The following is a 14,710-nucleotide window of genomic DNA, read 5'->3' as shown; positions in this document are numbered from 1 at the left end:
CATGTGACCGGTGACAAAAGGTTGTGGATATCCTTACTCATCAGCTAATGAAGTCACAGCCTCCTGCTTTCTCTCCTACTCTGTGCTGTGTTCATCTTAACCCTGCTTGTGCATCATGTTGCTGTTGATATTAGAAAAGGAGTAATCAGACAAGGCAACCTGACCTCCTGGCCAACGCTTCATGCACAGGATGCAATGTTGTGTTTGGCACCCCCTGCAAACTACCCAAAATACTGCAGAAGAACGAAAAGACAGACAGACAAGGGCATTGCAATACTCAGGGGACCAGGAAATAATTCTCAGAGTGCGTTCCAATATGCGGACTTCCGTCCGTAAATTACATAAAATTGTACTTTTGCAAGATATTGAATTCATATTCTGTCATCAGTGAAGTCATCATGAGGTCACAAGCAGGCAAGTGAAGACAGAAGTCAGCATATTGGAATCTACCCTAGGACCAGCATAGCAAAGCTGCTGAGTGGAGAACTGTTGTTGTGCCTGTGACCACCAGCGGATGGCGTTGTTGGTAAAATGTTCAGGAAGAGCTACAGGGCCAACACCCATATACTGCAGTCTACAGAGTGCTGTAGCAATCACGATGACGATCCGTTATATTCATCTGGGTGAGTGTCTGCATGTGGGTATCCATACCAGGTAGGATGCATGCAGGATGCAAGTCTTGCATATTTGACTTAATTTGTCTTTGCAGCAATGACAAATTGCTAAGATGAAAGCGTTGTTTGGATATGTGACAATGGGAATATGTGGAAATGTGGGGTTTGACCTCTGACTGAGGCCGGCTAGGTCACCGCTTCATTCGATCCCGTCGCTGCTGCTGACTGTCTGTCAGGTCGTGACTGCAAAGCTAAAATAGGGAACATCCCAAAACAGGACAGAGGACCTGGGAGACGAAATGGCAGACCATGAATACAATAGATAGGTCTGACCATGGATACAATAGGCAAAAGCAGAAACCACTATCTGAGGCAAAATATACTTTTTCTTCTTTTGTCAATTGTCATTTTTGGAACAACCATCACCAGTTAGGACTGTAACCTCAATTTCAGGCACAAAAAAAAGAATCTGAACCATATGGTACTTGTACACAAGAGAAAATGGCTCAGAAGTAACTCTTCAGACTTTACTCTGCGGATTTGCCAAAAGACATGTACAGTAGTGTTGTCACTACTATTAATATGTGGTAATTCCACACAGCCTACAGTAGGTTCGACTCAGACTTGTTGTGATGCAAAGGTGACACGGGCCCTGTCAGGACAGTTTCATTCAGTAAGTATAAAGGAGCCAATGAGGGAAAACAGGCATAGTCACAAAATCAAATATTGCCCATGTCAAGTTGTATTGAAAACACAGCTTTGACAAAAGCAATGTTGAAGATAAACAAGCGTAGAGCTGAGTTTGAGGAAAATAGCATTTACTCATGAAATCAAATCAAATTCACTTATAGAGGCTTGTTTTCCCCTGTGGACTATATAGGTTGTATACAGCTGGGATCTGATTCCTTCCTGCAGGAGGAAGAACAATGGAGGCAGTGACTGGGTGAGACAGGTCTGTGTTCTCATCCATCTGAAAATCACCTAGCCTGCCTGGCAATCTCATATGGATTGCTCTCCACACATGCACGCATGCATACACACATTCACGCACACACACCCTGTAGTCCAGATGACTGTGTTGGAGCATGTTTGTGGAGCCACAGGATAATGAGATCCATTAGGAGTTACGCACGTACATACACACACGCACACACACAGAGGGGTAGGGGGTGCAACTAGAGAGACAGAAAGCTCTCTCGTCATGGTGTATTAAGGTGCCTCCAGGTCATACACTCACTCCAGGGCCCTTCAGGGTAAACCTGTACATTCATGTAAACAAAAACAAGGTTCCTAACCATGGACCAATCATCTTCAATCAACCCGTAGAAACATTTCCGGAAGTGACTGTTCTCCGAGCTACTTTATATTTGTGTGTGCGAATGGTGGGTTTACTTACTAATGTAATCCACCTAAACTACGCCAGTGAATGTTGTAGATGTCCTTTAAGAGACCTGGAAGTTCATGTTTCAGTTGAAGACAAAGCCACCCGGCACTCTGGTATTACATTTACCTCTGTTTTGAGTGAGCCTGGTACTGGATAAGTGACCAAACCTGCTTTCAAGAATACACCCCAGGGTCCCTCAGTTTAAACCTGTTCGTACATGTACAGAAACACAAGGTTCTGAGTCCTAGGCACGGCCCAATCATCTTGCTCACTCAACCAGTAGAACACTTTACAGTGGTGACTGTTCTCTTGTTTTTTAGTGTGTGTGTGTGTGTATGTGTATGTGTGTGTGTGTGTGTGTGTGTGTGTGTGTGTGTGTGTGTGTGTGTGTGTGTGTGTGTGTGTGTGTGTGTGTGTGTGTGTGTGTGTGTGTGTGTGTGTCCACATGCAAGAGTAAGTGAAAGTGTGGAGTATGAGAGAAAGGCATGACCAGTTAGTTTTAGAAGTTCACCTAAGGTGAACACAAGCTCAGACGCAAGTTCCCTTATTAACCGTCAAAAAAATATTAGTCCGTGTTCCATAAGGATGCGGAAGAACAGAGTTAACAGAAATTGTCGAGGAACATCCAGTGATCTAAAAGAGGTGAGGAAACACGGAGGGAACCGTTTAAAACAGTTCAGGAAGCAGCACATCTACGGAAGGACAAAGCCACTCAGTGAGACGGGGAAGAATTAATTCATTTCATTTGATTCTTTATTGCAATAAAGATGTACAAAGTATTGGGAACTTTAAATGTTAAAATGTTAGAAAAAGCATATCTGTGACGGTTAACAGTACAGTATATCAAAAAAAATGACTGTCCCAGCTTTGATAGATTGTGTCCATCCGTTATGGTGAAGCAGGAGGAGACATCGTGTTTAACCGTTTGTCAACATAGATTTCTTTCAAAGGCATATAAAAGATAGAAATGTACAGGGATGAGAGAGAGATAGACTGAGAAAAAAAATCAGAAACGAAAAATCAACATGCAATTTAAATTTGAAACATAGGCGAACAAGGAAAAAAAAAACAAGAGAGAAGAAAAAAATATATAACTATAATAAAAACGTGGAGAAGTTCTAACTAAAATAAATACTTTTCTTTCTCCATATTAATTTGTCATTAAGCAATTCCACTCCCTTAATTTACTCTGGTTAGACTACAGTTATTTACAACAAGTTAGGTTAGAGTTGCTGAGTGAACGAGGTGGTGGGGTGAGGTCAGGGGAGGGTTGGGATGGGGAGGGAGGCAGGTCAAGGAGCATGAGGTTATCCATTGCTTATTTCACTTAACAATAACCCACTGACTTATTTCTCAGTCTTTGTTCCAGAGACAGGGCTGGCACAGACCGGGATGGCTTTGGAGAAGATGGGGTGTAGGGATGGAGGGGGGAGGGATGGGGAGGGGGGAGGTTGCTTTGGCTATAAATGGAAGTTTGAGAGGGGGGGGGGGGGGGGGCAGAGGGAGGCGTGGGATGGGGGTAAGACAGCTCTGAGGAGTGGAGGATTGGGGTTAAGAGGGGAAACTGGCAGAGCGGCACAAGGTGCCCGTCACAAAGAACAGGACGCCACCTGTGCCCCCCCCCCCCCCCTGGCCCATCTCTACACCCCATTCCCTCCCTCTCTACCCAAGGAAACAGAAATACACACAGCCCTCATCTCCCACACACACACAACACACACCCAGACCCATACAATGCTCCCTGCTCTCCTCTCCTCTCCTCTCTGCTGGCCTGCCTTCTTTCTTCAATGTATTTACATCTATGAAGTATGCACACGTACACGCACACACACACAGAAGGTATTTGGTTGAGACACATAACCATAGCATGTTTACTTCAACATCTTCAAAAAAAAGAAAAGAAAAAGAAAATTAAAGAAAATTCTCTCCCAATTGGTCTTTTTTATGTAAGTTTATACCAATGTATATAGAGAAGACTTCAATCATTTATTTAAATAGGTTGCGCTTGCTTATTTTGTTGCTAGTTTGTGAGGCGGATGTTTTTTTAGTGAGTGCTTTGTAGCCACAAACGGACATTTTTTGATTGTACCATCAGGAATTGGGGGGGAAAAAACTTTACAATCCCCACACACTGTTTATTATATATATATATATGTGTATATAAAAGACAGAAGGTAACTACATGCTTGTGCACATACTTCAAAGTACGTCTTTATTTGAAACACTAGAATATATAGCAACTATAAATATGACTGGACTCATTCGGACACTTTTTTTTTAAATTACATGGCATGTTTTTCATCATTTATTTCATGAGCTATGGAGCATGACGGGGGGTGAAACTGTGACAGACACATAGTCTCATCAACAACAACAACAACCCAAACAAATGAAAGAAAAACAGAAGAAAAAAATTTAACAGTTGACACGCAATGCACTGCCAGGAGGCTGCCAAAAGTGACTCTGGAGAGGGAAAGACATAGCAGTCCCTCTGCTGGGAGGTAAGACGAAAAAACAAGACTACGTAAATGGAGACCTAGTGAAAACTAGCATAGCGTGTAGCTACCAACTCAGTGCCATTGCTGTTTCCTTGTTATTTTTCTTTCTCTCTTTCTTTTGTTTTGAGTATTAAATATTTTGTGTGGTTATGGAGTGTTTACATTCAAAAGACTGACCCTTTTTACAGTAACACGCAGACAGACATTCTTAACCGTTGTGAGGAAAACAAGAGAGTGGCACAGAGAGTGACAGAGTGAAACAAAATAAAAAATATATATATTAAAAACGGTTCCTCAAACTTTGACCTGGGCAACCGGTACAGCATAAAAGCCTCCAAGCCATTGGAGACAACCACTCCCTGCCTACAGACAATATACAGCACTGGGGGCGACCAAGAACACACCCAAGCCCCTCGTCCAGGGACACAACAGAACACAAGATGGGCGTTTGGCTAAGAGAGGACCAACTGACACGAGGTGATGGTATTTGTTCTTTAAGCTGGTCATCCAGCTTAACAACATACCAACCGCAGAGCTGAGGTAAAAAAAAATAAAACTTTTTAAAATGAGAACCTTCCTGGAAAGACGAGATTACAGCTTTATTTTCTATCCTGGTGCACTATGAGGTGCAGACAGAAATCAAAGCCATGTTTATTACAAGGACATGCCCTTAGTATACAGTATATGTTAGGGGGCAGGAGCTTCGCAGTTTAAAAATATATATTAAGGTGAGCAGAGCTGAAATATGAATAATCATATTTAAATCGATAACTGTTGAAAATAAAAATAATTCAAGCGCCAGTTGACAGGTCCCCTGCATAGAGGTAATGTATCCATTGGATTCAGAGCCCGCTCACTGTGTGCAACATTCATCATGTTAAGTTAGCGTTTCGCTAACATATCGCTACGCCCTGCTCTGCGACATCTTTAAATCTGCAAATATGGCATTTGGAAAAAAGCTGAAGAAGAAAAACACGCATCACCTATCATGCCACCATTCTAAAACCACCACCTTTAACTGAAATAATTTTTAAAAGCTAGCTGTCGCTCAGGAGCCTGATGGTTTTAGCCCGAGAAAGAACCGTTTTGTTTTGTAATTCGGCAAAAACACAAAAAAATAAAATGCTGGATTGGAAACGGCTGCTCTGTTGTGACTTGGGAACAACAGCTTCCGGCCATTTAGTGATGAGGTGTAACTTATCCATACGTCTCTGCAGACAAACATCACTTTCATATACCAGCAATGCTCTTTAATTGGTGGATGGGCGATATCTACAAATGTAGTATGCAAGTTTAGAGTTCACACTATATATTTACATTTCTTGTTTTAAGGAGAAGGCGTAGATAATATACAAAGATATTACATCCAACCTATGCATCTAACTGCACTAAGCTACGGCTTGCATTTCACCTGCTATTCTTTGAGCCAGTATGGCTTATACACGATCGTATGAGGGGAAAAGGAGCTACTCAAACAATCATTACTTCTATTTGTTAAGGCAAAGTCATGTTTGTTTGCTAGTAAACCTGTTTGTTCTTGAGTGGTGTCTCAAACCGAGTGGACAGACAAGGCTTCAGACTTTGCGCTCTTTCTTTCTTTCTTTCTTTCTTTCCATCTTCCTGTCTTTCCTTTGTTCCACTAGTCTTCTTCTTGTTGTGGTCATAGTTTTTTTTGGAAACTCCTCTCATAGTGCTAGCAGCTTGGGTGGCCCTACAGCAATCCATTCTTTCAGCAAACAGAGTAGCTCTTCTCAACAGACTGCAGACAAGAAGAGTTTACGTCCAAGCAAAGTTAAGAAAAACAAAACAAAAAAAAACAAACAGAAGACAAAATAATTGCTCTTCGAACTACCGTTAGACCCTACAATACACCCAAAAACAGTCCAGAAGTATGCTTAAATAAGTAGTACTACTACAGTGTGGACACTGAGCAATGCCCTTACAGCAGGAAGAGATGCTATCGGCCGCTAGTGCTAGGGTTAGCGACAGCGGTCTCCGTCTCAGAGTACGACTCCGGGAGCCAGAGGGCACTGTGCAGTGAAGGTAATCTCGTTCCCATCACAGCTTGTAGAGGAAGACCCAAAGTACATGGAGTACAGAGAAATAAAAAATATACAATAAAACCAAATAAAATAAAACTGAAGGAGAAACTAAAATATTGAAGCAATCAGAGCCCAGTAGAAGATAAATAGTGACCTTCTATGCTTTGAGGTGGAACTGTTTGTAAAAGTGGAGCTCGTCCACTTAAGCATTTAAAAAAGAACTATAAATAAATAAAATAAACACTTTATACCGTTAAAACCCAATAAAAATAAACGCATTCGCTTACACATTATTATTTTTTTATCAATCAAGGGCAGAAAGACTTCATTTTCGCATACTAATATTAATAATAATAACAACAATGTCATTTGATTGAACTGGAAGGCACATTTTTAAGGCTATTTAAGGTGTTGCAAAAGCATTCTGCATGGTTCTATTCCATGTGAGGAGAAAAGAAACATGGGTGGTTATTGCTGATTACTGCAGCAAAAAAGAATGAAACAAAGAACTTCGCAACCGTGACTGTGACAACTTTTTTTTATAAAAAAAAACTAAGAAATAATAATTCAGAATAATTATGATGACAATGAAAATACCCAACATTATCATTTTGAAATAAAATAAAATAAATCCTATCCAGCGTGACCTCTGCATATCTAGGTGCCTTTCTTTGGGAAAATAAAACAACAGAAAATAGGACAGAAGAGAAAAAAAACAATGAATAAAAGAAGAATAATGAAAGGAAAACAACTTGACCTTTTTTATATATATATATAGAAAGTTTCTAAAGATTGTTCTCATCGCCTGTTCCATAACCAAGATGGCACAGAGGTTCAGAACGTACCCTGCGATTCCGTGGGGGGCTGAGGGCACAGACACGGCTGACCACAGCCATTGGCTAGACTCCACCCCCACCCAACTCCACACCACAAAACACCGCACCCTCTACCCCATCTCACCTCTCCCTCAGACCTCACTTCCTCCTTCGCTCCTTCCCTCCCTCCACACTGTCCTAGTGGTACGGTCTTCATCATCCTCACTGAGTCAATCAGCCTCCTCTTCATCCTTAATATCTTCATCGTCATCATCATTTTCTTCATCGCACAGGCTCCTTCTCTTGACCTTCACTTGTGTGTGTCTGCGCACAAGTTGAGTCTGTTGGTGTGTGTGTGTGTATGTGTGTGTGTGTGTGTGTTGCAGTGATGAGGACAGTCGTGATGGGTTTTGACAGCAGGTTGGTTGTTTGGGGAGTGGAATTGAGGTGTGGTGCCCTTGAAGGACTAATGTGTGAAACAAAACAAAAAAGTGTGTGCGTGTGTGTGTGTGTGTGTGTGTGTGTGTGTGTGTGTGTACAGTATGTGTGTGTGCGTGTATACAGTATGTGTGTGCATACAGTATGTGTGTGCGTACGTGTGTGTACAGTATGTCTGTCTGTGTGTATGTCTGTCTGTGTCTGTGTGTGTGTGTGTGTGTGTGTGTGTGTGTGTGTGTGTGTGTGTGTGTGTGTGTGTGTGTGTGTGTGTGCAGATGTGCTCAGGAGAGTGTGCTTGCTTGCTGTGCGTGCTCCTCTAGGAGTAGAAGGTGAGGACGCTCTGGTGGTTGCCCCTGACCAGCAGGAGGGGCGGCAGGTCCTTGGACAGCGTCTCCAGCCAGGCCATGTACAGGCAGCTGCTCACCGCCCCCTTACGGGCCAGCGGCATGCTCCTGTAGTGTGGGGAGAGAGGGAGGGGAGAGAGAGAGAGAGAGAGAGAGAGAGAGAGAGAGAGAGAGAGAGGGAGAGAGAGAGAGAGAGAGAGAGAGAGAGAAGAGAGAGAGAAGAGAGAGAAGAGGAGAGAGGGAGAGGGAGAGAGGGAGAGGAGAGAGGAGAGAGGAGAGAGAGAGAGAGAGAGAGAGAGAGAGAGAGAGAACAACATTAATTTATAGGACATATTATAGGAGTATGGGAGGAGCTATATGAATTAGAGCAACATGGCATGTCTTTGGGAGGACCAATGGCACCCAACATGGCAACATAAGGAAGGCCAGACCAGGCAAGGAAAAAGCATTTATATAAAGTGCATTTCATAGCACCCAACTATTTACAAAGAGACACTTCAGAGCAGGGATGTCAAACTCAGGCCCGGGGGCCAAATCTGACCCGCTGAGGGCCACGAGATCATTTTATTCGGCCCACGAGATAATTTCAAATGTGTGTTACAGTTGGCCACTAATTTCTAGTGTCAGACTTGAATATGAAATTTGATGTGTCACAGGAATATGAGTGGGCCCAGGTAAGTGAACCAGCTCACACTCATATGTAACAGCATATGTGCAGGCACATTTTTATGATGGGAATCGGTTTGTAAAATTTAAATATTACGTATGTGTGGTTAATTTGAATGCAACACCCCTGCTTTAGGGCCTTTTCATAGAGATGCTAATAATTTGTTGGCCTACATATATACACACATGCAAACTTGCACGCGCGTGCACACACACACACACACACACACACACACACACACACACACACACACACACACACACACACACACACACACACACACACACACACACACACACACACACACACACACACACACACACACACACACACACACACACACACACACACACATATATATACCTCCACATGTACACAGTATGAAGAGAAGAGAAGAGAAGGCTGGATTAGAGGTGGACAGGGATGGCTAAAGCCTTCAGGAAATTGCCCTGGCCAAAAGACTAGAGGTAAGAGATGCTGTACATTCCTTTAAAATAAGCAGTGCACACGGGGCACGGCGTCCTTATAAATGTGTAATGAAAAGGCAACCTGCCATTATTTTTTTCCCTCAGCAAATATGCACACACATGGACACGCACGCACACCAACACACTTTTCCCAAATCAGAAATACACAACTCACAGGCCCGTCCACAGATTTCACAAAAAAAGGCGGAAAAGAACATGAATGCTGCGTGCATAGAAATAGAGAGGGGGAGGACGAAGCGCCGCAAACACAGCAGTGTATTATGTTACAGCATCAATGAAGAGCTGTAGTCTTAAGTCTTAGCCTGACAGCTTGGGTATTTCCTGTATTGCATTGCCACTAGTAGTAATGCTATGCCACTATTCAAATGCTCCTATTCACAAGAGCACATTTAAATTCAGACCTAATGTTTTGTTTTTTGGAGGGCATCCAACATTCCCAGAATCCCAATTATACTGCCATTTATACGGTATGGCATCATCCCACAATATTCAAATTTGAGTACATTTGCTTTTTAAAGGCACAGAACAGAGTCACCTCCAAGGCACAGGTATCAGAGAAGATGCTACACATGTAAACTTAAGAGTTTTTGAAAAACTCTGACATTGACAATTTGGAGATTCTAACTTGACGATACTATTTTAACTTTGAATCCATTAATTATAATGAGTTTTTAAAATGCCCAAGAAAAACGTATTATTCTTTGATTGAGAATTTGGAGATACTAATATGAAGATACTGTGTTTTTCCCCAAAAGTGAAAGAAGTGTCTGTGAAAGCTTTGTCTGTGATGTGTTGTGTGATGTGGAGTGGAGCTGATATTATGGGAGATGTTTCCTGTATCTGAGGTGTGGTGTGGTGTGGAGTGGGAGTTGATGCGTATTGTGCTCAGAGTCTGTTTTTAGGGATTTATATTCAGGTCTGGGCCTGAGACGCTCCTTGGAGAGGGTGGGGGAGGGGGCGGGGCATGACTCAGCCTGCACCACTTACAGTGGCAGGCAATTAAATGGCACTTTCTCACACAGGCAGGCAGACAGGCAGGTAGGGGGACAGCTACACAGACAGAGAGGCAGGTACACAAGCAGGGAGATGAGAAGGCAGGGAGACAGGCAGACTGGCAGGTAGACGGACAGACAGACAGGCAGATAGACAGACAGATAGACAGACACACAGACAGACAGACAGACAGACAGATAGACAGACAGACAGATAGACCGAGAGAGAGGCAGACAGATAGACCGAGAGAGAGGCAGACAGATAGACCGNGAGAGAGGCAGACAGACAGACAGACAGACAGACAGACAGACAAACAGAGAGACCGATAGACCGACAGACAGACAGACCGACAGACAGACAGACAGACAGACAGACAGACAGACAGACAGACAGACAGACAGACAGACAGACAGACAGACACACACACACACACACACACACACACACACACACACACACACACACCCTCCCGGTGCAGCCCAGGGCCACTGGGTGTAGGCATGTGTCTGCTGTCTGGCACCACAGCCTCACTGGGGAGCTGAAGACTGAGGACTGCTCTAATGACATCTCACCTCTCACCGTCTGCTCTCAAATACACACGAGCGCATGCTCACACACACACACGCACCTATGCATACTAGACACTGGGCTTGAAAGCTTTTTTTTTTTTTTTAAAGGAGCCACTTTCAAGAGACAGTGATGTAAAACACATATAGTATGTATCTTCTTGTTCTTCATCTAAAAATAATTTACCTTATTGAGTCTATATAAGAGTGGGGTGAAAACGTTAATATACGTATATTAAACAAATGTATACTTTCTGTACTCTGATGCTGTTTGGGCAGTGGTTTAAAATGCTGATTGTGTGATGCAAGCCCTATTTCCTTTTTGGTCCTGGCCTACATAAAGTAATGTACAGCACATCACACTACATCACAGAACAGAAGGGAACAGCTACTCCACACAATATAGTGACCTGTCCACTCTTGGCTGAAATGACTCAACTACATCATAACAACACTGCTATGACATTACAGAGAGCCTTACATAACAGATTAAGACATTGTCGTTACAGTTTTGGTGACAGTAATGTTGTAACCGGGGCTCTGCGCAAACGGGTTAAGAAAGGTTACCAAAGTTCAGGAGGGCGTGTTCTGTGGACAGTATGTTGACAACTGCTCCAGAGAGATGCAGAGGCCTGAAGTACTAGATCACTTTACATCCAGATGACTGTGTGTGTGTGTGTGTGTGTGTGTGTGTGTGTGTGTGTGTGTGTGTGTGTGTGTGTGTGTGTGTGTGTGTGTGTGTGTGTGTGTGTGTGTGTGTGTGTGTGTGTGTGTGTGTGTGTGTGTGTGTGTGTGTGTGTGTGTGTGTGTGTGTGCTCTGGTATTATTAATTTAAGCGGGCTCACATGCTATTAGCGTGGAAGAGGAAGAGTAAAAGACTAGAGTTCTGTCTCCCTCTCTTACTCTCCTCACCGGGCTCTCTTTTTCCCTCTGTCCTTCTCTCCCTCCCTCCCTCCCTCCCTCCCTCCCTCCTTCTCTTCCTCTTTCCCTCGCTTACCCAGGAGGTCAGAGACAGACGCCCCGCTGCTATTTATTGAGCGCAGAGTGTCTACCAACACACCCTTGGCAACATGAGAACTTGCATGCGTGCACGCAACGCGCGCACACACACACACACACACACACACACACACCCTTTTCACATTTTCACACATACAGCTCCTTTTCACATTCTCACACACAGAGACCTACATACACATAAGGCAGAGACAGACAGAGAGACAGAGAGACAGGTATAGAGACAGAGGGAGGGACAGACAGACAGAGAGACAGACAGAGGAAGGGACAGACAGACAGACAGACAGACAGAGAGACAGACAGAGGAAGGGACAGACAGACAGAGAGACAGACAGAGAGAAAGACAGAGAGAAAGACAGACAGACAGACAGACAGACAGACAGACAGACAGACAGACAGACAGACAGACAGGGTGGAAGCTGTTGGGGTTTGAAGGGTTGAAGTCCGAAGCCTAGTACTCACATGACGATGAGGTTTGCTGTGCTCGAGTGCTCCTTCAACAGCTCGTTCAGCCTGATCTGCCGATTGCTCTGTTCAGACACAAAACAAACACAACAAGAGGATCAGAGGTGTGGCGAGGACTACAAGCACAAGCTGCCATTCACATGCACACGCACACGCACACGCACACGCAGTGATGTGAGGACTCTTGGCCTTGGCTTTGTAGAGCTCAATGGAGACAAATCGTGAAACAGGAAAACAGATATAGACAAGGTGGCAGGAATGATGGCAGTGGTGTGGAGAGGACAGACGTTGGCCTTGGGGAGCTCCAGCTCATCATCAGAGTTGTGTGAGATCTGGAGCAGTGTAGTGTAGAGCAGTGGTTCCCAACCTATGGGTCGGGACCCACCTTATGGGTCGCCAAAGATCCACAGGGGGTCGCGGAGCGAGCGAAATGAAAGGGGTTTCATTTTAAATATATATAGCCCATGTTGAATAAAAGACAAAGCATGTAACTAATAAATGCATAGAAACAACAAATTGTAAGTGCTACTAATTGTAAGAGCTATTAAACATTTATTCTATATTTGACCAAAGACGAATTGAGGAATAAAATAACTAAAATGAGTTTTCGCAGGAAACAGAGGGCATCTTGTGACACGCATCTCGCGTGGTTGGGTCACCAAAGATTACAATAGTAAAAACATGGGTCTCTTAAGAAAAAGGTTGGGAACCACTGGTGTAGAGAAATGTAGTGTAGTATTAATAGTGCAGTGCAGTGCAGTGCAGTGCAGTGCAGTGCAGTGCAGTGTAGTGTAGTGTGATATAGTGAGGCTAACCTTGGCCTTGTAGAGCTCCAGCGCATAGTGTCGCATAGTGTAGCATAGCATAACGTAGTGTAGTGTAGTGTAGTGTGATATAGTGAGGCTAACCTTGGCCTTGTAGAGCTCCAGTGCGTCGTCATTGTGAGATCTGGTGTGGTGTAGTGTAGAGTAGTGTAGTGTAGTGTAGTGATGTGTAGTGTAGTGTAGTGTAGTGTAGTCTAGTCTAGTCTAGTCTAGTCTAGTCTAGTCTAGTGTAGTGTAGTGTAGTGTAGTGAGCCTAACCTTGGCCTTGTAAAGCTCCAGCTCATCGTCATTGTGAGATCTGGTGTAACATAGTGCAGTGTAGTGTCATATAGTGAGAGCAACCGTGGCCTTGCAGAGTTCCAGCATATAGTGTAGCGTAGCGTAGCGTAGTGCAATATAGTGAGCCTAACCTTGTATAAAGTAGTGTAGTATAGTATAGTCTAGTGTAGTGTAGTGTGATATAGTGAGGCTAACCTTGGCCTTGTAGAGCTCCAGCTCATTGTCATTGTGAGATCTGGTGTAGTGTAGTGTAGAGTAATGTAGTGTAGTGTAGTGCAGCGTAGTGTAGCATAGTGTAGTGCAGTATAGTGTAGTGTAGTATAGCGTAGTGTAATATAGCGAGCCTCACCTTGGCCTTGTAGAGCTCCAGCTCGTTGTCTGTAATCCTCCAGGGCTCCTCGTTCTTCAGCTTCTCAGCCGCCTCCTGCTCCATGTCGTCCTCCTTCAGGCGGTACGGCTCCACCATCTGGGTAAACGCAGCCACACTATGGACACACACACACACACACACACACACACACGGACACACGCACAGACAAAACATGCACACACGGACAAGCACAGACAGACACACACACACACAATTAATGAATTACCGTAAGCTGTTTTTTAATTAAAGCTTGATTTTGAGAATCTAGCCCATTTTGGAAATACTCCATGCTCATCATTGCCGAGTTAACACCTTCTATTTTATTGCATTTTATTCGGGACTGTACAATAGTATTAGTAGTACTATTTTGTTGGATCTTATTTGGACCACGTGCTATTGTGTAAACAACTGTACACCACATTTTCGAGGAACCCATCTTTGAATTCAGGGAATTGTGCTCAGACAAGACATGCATGACTATCCTGACATAATAAAGGCCCAAAAAGCCCCCAAAAACACTTAAAAAAAAAAAAAAAGACATGCATCTGGACAAACTTTTTTGTTTTTGTCATCCAGGTATGGAAACAAACCCCCGGAGCATTAGCGGTCAACTGATCAAGACCTCAGACTCGCATGAAATATTCATCGGAGCGGGTCAGTCGAGCGCTACAAGCCTACCAATAACCGCAGGCAGGCATCTTTGACGACGCATGACTAATGACAATTAAGAAACGCAGAGGAACAATAATAGCCAGGAACCGGCCGTTTTTGCCTCCGACCAAAAAACGAAAAGCAATCTGTTTTTTATTAAAGCCCATTATCGTCGACCGTCGATGGTTGCCCAGAGACCAAAAGAGTTCGACGGATGATGCACAGAGGTGGCATTCAGGGCTGTCCCTCTGGCGC

General features: G+C 43.8%; 1 protein-coding gene across 1 annotated transcript in view; it reads right to left on the bottom strand.

Moving 5' to 3' along the window:
• Nucleotides 1-2,729: 2,729 nt before the first annotated feature.
• slc12a2 (solute carrier family 12 member 2) overlaps nucleotides 2,730-14,710 on the bottom strand; it is a 102,964-nt gene continuing 90,983 nt past the window's right edge. The window contains exons 25-27 of the mRNA XM_063210534.1: nucleotides 13,784-13,919; nucleotides 12,329-12,396; nucleotides 2,730-8,243 (exon numbers count right to left, since the gene is read on the bottom strand). Coding sequence (XP_063066604.1) covers nucleotides 8,108-8,243; nucleotides 12,329-12,396; nucleotides 13,784-13,919 — 340 coding nt within the window. The 3' untranslated portion in view covers nucleotides 2,730-8,107. The remainder of the gene's footprint in view (nucleotides 8,244-12,328; nucleotides 12,397-13,783; nucleotides 13,920-14,710) is intronic.

Source organism: Engraulis encrasicolus, chromosome 11 (genome assembly GCF_034702125.1).
Source record: "Engraulis encrasicolus isolate BLACKSEA-1 chromosome 11, IST_EnEncr_1.0, whole genome shotgun sequence".
Lineage (NCBI taxonomy): Eukaryota > Metazoa > Chordata > Actinopteri > Clupeiformes > Engraulidae > Engraulis > Engraulis encrasicolus.
This window is presented reverse-complemented; position numbering and strand designations above follow the sequence as displayed.